This window comes from Vipera ursinii (assembly GCF_947247035.1).
Source record: "Vipera ursinii genome assembly, chromosome: 1".
NCBI classification, from domain to species: Eukaryota; Metazoa; Chordata; class Lepidosauria; order Squamata; family Viperidae; genus Vipera; species Vipera ursinii.
In genome coordinates, this window is record NC_139512.1 from 295,963,398 (window position 1) to 295,973,404 (window position 10,007).

Below are 10,007 nucleotides of genomic sequence, written 5' to 3' on the forward strand. Positions count from 1 at the left end.
ACTTCCAGCCCTATGATTCTATGTTCTGCTTTAGTTGTTGTAATTTAATCACGGGAGTCATTACAGCAGTGTGTTGTTCCTTTTAAATCCAAAGGTGTCTGTAGGATCTGATATTTTGTCAAAATGACCAAAGCAGTATCATATTGCAATAGTGAAAGTCTTTTTCGTTCATGTGACTTCACAATATGTACAAAAGATTCAGAGCTTCTGTCATAATAGCACAATGTTTTCAATATTTGACCCCATAGACGAAGATGATTGATTATTCCCCCTTTCATTACTTGAAATATTAATTGCTAATTTTGCATTTTGGGAAGCAAAGGCCACAACTGTATAAGTCAGTGTTGTAATTTTTGATTGATTGCTTTCATGGACTGCAGTACAGTAATATAATCTTCCAGTATACATTTGTATCTGTATCATCTTTAGGATTTTCATTTAGGAACTCCAAAAAATTCAGTCTAAAGCTCTCCTAATAATTTTTGTCACACTTCAGCCAAACATATTTTTTACTGGTTCTTTTGAAGTATGACCTATTTAATGGTAGCAGTCCATCATTCAAATATGATAATCCCCAACACCAATTTTTCTCTTCAACATTATTTCTGCAGCTAGTTATTCACCTGAAATACTCTTCTTCACTTTCTGCTCTGCTTCCCTGAACTTCAAGGGTGGACTAAAATATTGCCTGAGCCTCAGGATCTTGAACTTCCAAGATGTCAAATTGCATCAGAATACAGTTGTAGCTATTCTTTATGTGACATTTCTCTCCATTGCATTAGCAAGATAGTTATTAATCAATTTCATAAGCCTTAGGAAATTTTATCACATCCATAGTGTTTATGCTTGGGATACAGCATCTTCTGTAAGCTGATAGATCCAATTGGGATGTATTTCAGGTCCACTTGGTAATGTATCAGTAACTCCCAGAGTTATTTCCTTGCAGCTGTATTCCCTCTTCTCCTCAGCCTGTCTCCTGTTTCAGTGTCTCTTTTTTATTTTACTGAAGGCTCAAGATTGGTTTCTTCTGTGAGGATCTGAAAATTGTTTTTTCTGCTCCAGTAATGTAGAATATCTTCAACTTCTCATACTTCTGGCAGCCATTGTAATCTACTGGCCTTGCTCTTTTGTCTGATTATCTCCCTTATGTCATTTTCTGGAGTAGTCCCTTCTTTTTCTGATCTGGTACTTTACTGTATCTCAACAGCTGAAATTGACTATTTGCTGCTCCAATTCTTATTTAAACCGCTAAAAGGTTGTACTGGCTACAGATATGTGCTAAAATGTTTTCAGGCAGTGATTAAGAAGTATATAGTCATGTGTACAATACATTTCTCTGCCCAAATTTAATTAAGTAAAAATAGAAAATTGATGTCACTAGCTAAAGCTGATACGTTTGTATATTATGTAATTCTGTAATTCAAGGTCACTTGTAGGATGAAATTTTAGGCTGTAACATAGACTGATACAGAACTAGAAAGTTCAGAGGCAGATATTCAAGGACATAGTTCTTGATAAGATAGTTTCATTATAGATACTGTTAAATATTACTATCAAGTAAACCAACTCCATGACTCACACCAATAGTGTCACATCTAGTACAGTCAAGATTCAAATCTTATGCCGCTTCTTCCGACTTGTGTGCCAGAATAATTGGCTGAGGGCCATGTACTGTATTTATAATAGACCAATTTAGATTCAGGCCCTTTGCTTCTGATCTTGCAATTTCTAACTTTCACATTAAGCATCGTTCATTGTGGCTCAAATTGAAACTTTCCTTGTATCAATTCCTTAGAAGGTGATGTGGTTTAAAATAAAGCCTAGGAAAAGCTGAATCTTTTAACTTATTTTTTAAAATCTACCTTAGTGCTTACTTTATCATAGTCTAATTTTGTAGGAAATACTTTGAATAAAAAGGATGGAAGAGAAATAATGGGGTAAAAGGGAGATAGGAAGTTCATGAAGAACAGTTAAGTTCTATCAAATCTGTTTTTTAAATAAAATCCAATAATTGATAAGAAGTATTAGACCTGGAAATCTTTCTTATTGCTTAACAACAATAGTTGTTACATATTTAGTGGATAAAGTTCGGTTGCCAGAAAGGCAAGCTAAACTATTTAAAATGAATGGTTAAATTATAAATATAAATTCCCTCTGTGCTTTATACATCATGAATAATTTACCCTTTAAAATTGACCAAAGAAAAATAACAGAGGAATGAAAAAACAAAGAAGCAAATCTAAACAGGGATGCAGTGTATGGTTATTTCAGTTACATGCTTGGCATAGTTACAGACTTAATTATCCAAGAGCATGAATCCAAGGGAGGTGCAAACACTTCACCAAAGTAGTAGAAGAATATGGAGTTACATCCATTCAATCATAAGCTGAGAACAAATAGCTTTGACTACAACGATTGCCTAAAAACAGATGCTTAAACAAATGTTAAGTGAAGAGGCAACGTCAAAACTATACTATGCAGGCTGTTTTTCCTTAGTAGTTTGTGGTCCATGTTATGTGGTGGAATGATGCAGGTTTCTGAGACGAGCTAATTCCTGATTGGCCTTTATAGTCTGATTAATAAGATATTCACTCTCTTGTCCCACCTCCGCCAATCTGAGGTCAAATTCCACTACTGTCTTGTTATCAGACATGCCTTCCAGCAATTGCTTCCCTCCATCCTGAAACCAATAAAGAAACTTAAGATGAAGACCAAATAGGCTTTCACAACCTAAATATTACTTTAAAATGTACAAAAGTAGCCTGAAGAACATTTTTCTTGAAATTCCTTTCGAGATATTGTAAAATGTGCGCATATTTTTCCCCCAATCCATAACTCATTTTCACCAAATGCCTCTTAAGAAGTTTTTATAACCAAACACTTTTCCTGGTATGTCATGCTGAAAAAAATTGGGCTGACTTCCTTCTAGCTCATTTCCAGTGTTTCTCTGAACTTTCAGGGCACTCAAATTCTTTCCTAGACTGAAATTATGCCCTTCCTCTGGGACGATTGGGCTTTCAACTTCGTTGTGTGGAGAATCAGAGCAGCCTAGAATATTTCTCAGGGCAGACTCAGCTGAAATGAATACCAGTAGTTTTTAAGCTCAAGAAGAACAGAGTAAAGGGTAGTTTAGATATTTTTTATTTTGAATTACTGTGATCCCAAATCTGTCCATGATGCTGCACTTTTGCTAACCACCTGCAACTTAAAGATAACTGCTCACATAATGGATTATGGATTATGCTCTCAGTTGTGAATTTGCAATGACAGTGAAATATTCCTATTGCTTCATTATGTTGTCAGGAGATAATAAAGGATTTACTTGGAAAATACTAGGTGGGTGTGGTAGGCAATTCTTCAAAAGCTTTGACATGCAAGAAGAAAGAGTAAAAAATCCATTAACTCCTTTAATGCTGGTGCACCTATGCAGGTCTATATGAACAATATTGGCATAATGAGAATTATCAAATGACACCATGACACGTGTGCTACTAGTGACAAAGTAGTCAGGAATAATATTGAAACTGAGGAATGAAATCAAGCTAGTGATCCTTTGACATGAGCTAACACGTCTTCATTAATTCCCTGTTCTGAATTCTATGCTTTATAAAATAAAGAAATTAATCACAAAGTTAGATTAATGATTACATATAATAGTCATCTGTAAATTGAGAATACCTCTGTTTTGTATTTATATTTGTATTTTTTACATTAAATCTTTTCAGCTATCAAAAGATGTATTGTCATTTCTTGAAAACTTATTTAACTGCATAGCCATAAAGAAGGTTTCTTATTGATATTTTAGTTGTATTCTTAAATTATATTAATGTTATAATGAACGTGTGCATTAAGTATTTGGTATATAAGCTACTTGGATGGTGATAGTCTAAATACTGGTTTGACTGCCAAAATAGGGAAGAGACATCTACTGAGAATCACACAATGTCTGAAATCCAAGGCAAGCAACAAAATGCTTCTGTTGAAAAGCCAAGCTTGGCAAGTGCCTGCAACTTAATGTTACAATGAAAACATTATGGAAATAAGGAAGTTACATCTTTTAATCTAAATAAAATGGTGTCTAATGCTGAACTGCAAGCTACGTATTTACAGAAGTAAACCAGACTGATTTGTTCATTAATTTGATTCCTGCAACAAAGATAACTTCTGCAGTACTATAAGTTTAGCCGATAAGCCTGAAACTACCTAGGTCAACACTTTTTTCTTATCATTTCTGGTTCTCAGAGATTCCTTGGAAAAGTCCCTGCAGTTTTCTTGGCAAGGTTTTTCAGAAGTGGTTTGCCATTGCCTCTTTTCTAGTGAGAGAAAGTGACCAGCCCATCACCCTATTGGCATTGTGCCCAGGTTGGGAGTAGAATCAGGTCACCTGGTTTTCAGCCTAATGCCTTCACTATTACACCAAACCTGCTCTCTAGGTCAACATTTAATCTGCCACAGAATGATAAAAATGAGATATTTGACTACATCTGAAGTGAAAGAATATATTGTATTATAGTATTTCAATCTGCAGATACAATTGCAAATTAAATTTTCTAAAAACAAAAGCCAACTCTAGATCAAAAAGACTCCTCCTCATTGTGTTACAGTTTGCCCAGTTCTTAAATGAGAGCATTGATGCTAGTTCACCCGGCTTCTCCTCACATTGCTGGTTGAACAGTTATCTGCTCTGCTTCCTACACAAGTGTTATAGGAAGTGGCTTCCAGCACAGAGGCATTTTCTGCTTTGCTCTCGATTTTGGGCTTGAGGCACCTTAGCAAATAACTCCCTAATGTAGAAAGGGATGTTTTAGAGATTCTTGCCAAGAAATACTCAAGGACTCCAGCAAAAAAAAAAGTATGTTTCTTTCTTCTTTATCAGTATAAACTTCATCAGTATTCTTATTTGTCAGGGTTTTCAACTGGCAGATGCTGCATAAAAACCCTGCATTTTTTTTGAAGATAGCCAAAAATTGAGAAGGTAAAATTTTATCAGTTGGCCTTGCTTTCTACAAGAAGAAAAGTCAACGGCTTTCTGCTAAGAACTTGTCTCTGTGATGCCTTTTATGTCTAGGAATTCTCCTGAATGTCTAGATCAGACCAATTTTCTTCCCAACCAATGTCCCAGCTTTATCCTCCATATCTCATTTCTTGACAAGATTGTAAGACAATACTTCCAAAAATCTAAGCACTGTATAAGAAACATATACTCCCATTTCAGAAAGGTTACCTACTAGTCCAATGTGGTTGCAGGAGAGGTTGATATGAGACAAAGTAGTGTTCTGAGCCAAGACTTGAGAGAATAGGGTGGCTGTCGGTTCTGACAATTCATTGCCACCCAAGTGAAGAGTGGTCAGTGTGCTGTTAAGCAGCAGGGCATGGCAAATGGCTTGGCCTCCTTCATCCTCAATGCAGTTGAGGCGGAAATTGAGTGACATCAAAATTGAATTCTTGGACAGTGCATGAGCTATAGCCTGGGCTCCTTGTGCCCGAATCCTGTTATCACAGATGTTAAGGGTTACCATCTTACTGCGGTTAATTAGCTTGCCAATAGCTCGTGCTCCTCTGTCTGCAATCAAATTGTGGGATAAGTTTAATTCTAACAGTGAAGGGTGGTCTAATAGGTGTTGGATCAGTATCCTGGCTTTGTCATCATCCACTTTGCTCCGGGTCAGCTTGAACACCTGCACAAACACAATAAGGTCACATGCATTTATAAAGATGTTACATATTTCCAATAAGACACTTTTTTCACTCTAGATGCCTAAAACAAGGGTGGGCAGGTTGCTTGGTGGCTAAGGGCAAAACGTAAGATTTTTGGACCAGTTGAGGACCAGGCCAAGTACACCTGTGAACAGGGGTGAATTGGGAAGAGAAAGGAATGGATTCCGCCCCCCGTGATAGGCTTATTTACAAAGTGGCAAAACTGGTGAGAAACCATGGAATAAATATTAAACAATTATGGTTCAAGGAGTGGGCTCTGGGCCACAAAATGAGGATTTGAACCGTGCAAAGTTTTGAGTCTGATGGGAGTCTATCCTGCCCTAGAAAATTATTTGTTTCTATTTCATTCCCTTAGCTACATTTTGTGGGAGAAGGGAAATCACATTATCAGTTGTGCAGCAGCATCAGAACAGCAGGGTTTATATTGGCATTTAAATAACCAATAATACAGTAAATGTGATTGTGCCTTAGATACCCAAACAATTGGCATCCACATAATATTACTTGAATGCTCCTGGCATGTAGGCAGTTATGTAATTTCCTTTGCCTATATTTCTTCAGATAATTTCTATTAAAAGATTTTTTCCCCTGTTACCTCAACAAAGCTGTGATTAAAATGATAGTGACCCATCAGAGCAAACCAATAATGATTAGATAAAATACAGTTCTTTTGGGGTGTTATCAATCAAAGCATAGTGTGTATAACTGCTTATGATAGTTTGGGGATATAGAACTGGAAAGTTTTGCAACCCATTCCATTTTAGTTAAGCAAGAACCTCAATTTTGCCTTTACCTATCCACACCTCTTATTTTCTTTCTCTCCTAATGTAGATGTCTATAGTATAAATAGGTATTTGGGGAAAAGTAACTGAAAAAGTTTTTACAGACCACACATACTTAGAGCCAAGCCTTAGAAGAAGCCTTTAAGATCAGTGTTTGAATTTGTCATTTTCTTGTGGTTTTAATTTTTTATTCAAAAGTTGTATTGGTCCATAAATTGGATTGAGGTGGCATTCTAATGGAAGAAAAGATTTAAACTTTCTTTTCTGCAATTTAATCTGGATTTTATTTGGGAATATTTATGATAACACAAGTAAAGCAAACAGTAGAAGTTGCCCTGTGCCAGCCCTGAGCAACTCCGAGGCAATTTTAGGAATCCTAAGTTTTCATCTTAAAGGTAAAACGAGTCCCTGTAGATTTTATTCTGCTAGTTGTTGCCAACTATAGGAGGCGGTGCTCATCTCTGTTTCAAGGACCATTGAGTCAGCACTGTCCGAAGATGTTTCTGTGGTCATGTGACCAGCATGACATCACAGAGTGCTGTTACCTTCCCATCGAAGTAATATTTATGTACTTGCATTTGCATGCTTTTGAATTGCTAGGTTGGCAGGCGTTCTGGAACACACCCCATTGCACATCCCATTGCACAATACTCAGGTCTCAAACCTGGGCTGTAGGCTTTCCAAGCGACAAGCCCAGCATCTTAACCACTGAGCCATCGCACCGTCCTAGGTTTTTATCTTATCTGACTTTATTTGGAAGTAAATACCATTGGCAACTGTATGATGTAAATGCCATGAATTCATCATAGCAGAATCAAAAGGTCCAGATCCTTCTCTCCTAATCCTTAACAGATTGAGACACGTGTAAAGAAATTTAAAGCTGACCTTGAGAAAGCTATAAAAGATCTGTTAACAGAGGAAGGAAGGAAGGAGCTATGTATTAGGGAGAGCCTTGGATATCCAGAGATTATTTGAACAAGCATAAAAAATAAACTCAAACTGGACTTGAATTGAAGATGAAGATAAATTTAGGAGAGGCTTTTAAGATTAATGTTAACCCTTTGAGGTAAAGTGCTCAAGAAATAGACACTGCAGATATTCTAAGAATTCTACTATATTGTTGCAGGGCAGACTTTCTTAACATTTTTACCCTGGAGGAACCCTCAAAATAATTGTCAATCTTAGGAAGCCAATGCATAAAAATCACACACACACACACACACACACACACACACACACACACACACATATGAGAACTTCAAAAAACAAATTACTTCCAATCTATACAATCCATATTTTACAACATTTAAAACCGCAAAAGAACAGGCTGGCACCTAAATCACAATGTATAAAAATTCCCACCAGTATGAATGCTAGCATTGCACAGCACGTGAAGTTCAAAAAACCCATTTTTAAAAAATAAAAATAAAAATCACAATTTCTTGTGGAACCCCAGCAACCTCTTGCAGAACTATGGAAGCCCTATTGAGAAAGCCTGAGAAAGGTGTATAAAAGCAGATTTTTGAAAATCTGTCTAACTTTTTCTCTGTTCCCCTCCTCCACCAATACTAAGCAGAATGAAGTGAGATTATTCTGAGTTTCTCTCTCATGCTTGTTTCAGTCTCTGGACTGCATAATTGCTCCTCACACTGCCTCTTTAATGGCCTGTTTCTTCCTTCCCCCTTTTAATGGTTCTTTCATAAGTTTCCCAACTTCAGCACTAAATTCCTTTATACCATGGAAGAACTGTGTCAGACCATGATTCAGGCTACTTTACGATTTTGAGGAATTCTCATTTTATGTTTAAGATTACAGAGGACTATAATACTGTATTTTTAAAAAAATTACTTTTAGAGTTGGGCATTTCTTAATAGCACTGGCCAGTGAGAAACAATCTCGATAAGTGAATTCAAAAAGATTCCATTCAAAATTCATGCCACAGTCTTTAACACCATATGAAAGATGAAGCTCCTCAAGATGAGGGAGTGCAGGAACAAGCTGGCTCAAATCAAAATGGTCCATAGAAGGTTCATCCATTCCAGCATCACTTTCAGTATCAGAGACATCTTCATCTTCCTTCTTTTGGTCCAGCTTCACTGGTGGAAGGAACTGGTCAATCTCTAGTTTTTTCACGTATTCCTTGCAGAGTGGAATGAGATCCAGAATTTCGTTGGGACTAGTAGTATCTGGAATGTAAAACTTCAAAATGTTTTCCAAATGGCGTTCAAAAAACATCCGTTTCCAACTGTTTCCATAGGCAGATACATCACAAACTGTCCATCTTCCAGTACAGCATCGTTTCCAGTAGCCTTCATCACTGATCAGATTTGCAGTCACAGTAAGGGGTAGGCTTGTGGAAATCTTTTCTAGCACTTTCTTTTGGTGATCATGAAGTAGCCTTCCCAAGATAGGATTCTCTGGTTGGAAAGAAATTGGGATTACAAGGGATTATAGAGAGCTATTCACCAATTTATCTATATGTCACTTAGAGTAGACATATGCTGTTTTAATATGTCTTCCATCAAAAAAAAATCTTCCCAGTTTGGTGAGTATGGTGAGAATATTTAGTTGTCTTCACAAAACTGCCATTTTCAGGCAGAGGGAATAATTTAAATCAGATTCGGGCTACCTTTAGAGTTCATATACCGTGCTACAGCAGAGATGGCAATTATTCAAATTAGGCAAAATTATGAATTAAATGAGTTGACCAGCAATGTTAGTGGAAATCTAGTCTGTGGTACAACTGTTTTTAACAGATTTTTAAAAGTCATCCCATTTAATTTCCTTTTTCCTCAGGCGATCCTCAATAACAGTTATTTCCAAACTGTATTAAATGATATTTCTTCAGCAAGGAAGTTTATATAGGAAAGCTGTGTGACTTACTTTCAAAATTGTTGATTATGTGCTGGATGCAGAGCTCTGTGAGCTGGGGAACTATGGCTAGATTCCATTCAGGATCTTCAGCAATAAGCCGTCGCATTCGTCGGGGATTAGCGGCAGGATTTCTTACTGTTGCCTGACTTGGAGGAGGGACCGTACTGACCTCTGTAGGTACATTTTCCTGCATCCTGCTGTGCTGCTGTAATGTTTCTCTGTCTCTAATTAGAATGGAAGAAACTTTTGTGCAAACTGGATAGTCACTAAAGTTCTACAGCTACCATTCATTAAAGAAATATTTACAAAAAGAACCAAACATCAGAATTTTATCTAGTACTAATAAAATATTTGGTGCAAATCACAAAAAAAGGAAGTTGGGGAAATCCTCTATAGCTGCATTTATTTAAACCTTTGGTATGGTACAGGCAATAATCAGCTCCATCGATGCAGGCATTGACACTGCAAACGTGTGTGTGTGAAACACTTTAGGGCAGGGGTAGGCAACCTCGGCTCTTTTATGACTCATGGACTCCAACTCCCAGAATTCCTGAGTCAGCATGGCTGACTCAGGAATTCTGGGAGTTGAAGTCCATGAGTCATAAAAGAGCCGAGGTTGCCTACCCCTGCTTT

The 10,007-nt window shown here is 37.0% G+C and overlaps 1 protein-coding gene across 1 annotated transcript; it reads right to left on the minus strand.

Annotated features, from left to right (window-relative positions):
• Positions 1–2,512: 2,512 nt before the first annotated feature.
• DRC5 (dynein regulatory complex subunit 5) lies at positions 2,513–9,567 on the minus strand (the record flags this gene model as incomplete). Its single annotated transcript, XM_083348398.1, has 4 exons — positions 2,513–2,680; positions 5,229–5,678; positions 8,349–8,917; positions 9,384–9,567. 4 exons carry the CDS (start codon positions 9,565–9,567, stop codon positions 2,513–2,515), a joined length of 1,371 nt encoding a protein of 456 aa, XP_083204524.1.
• Positions 9,568–10,007: the final 440 nt, after the last annotated feature.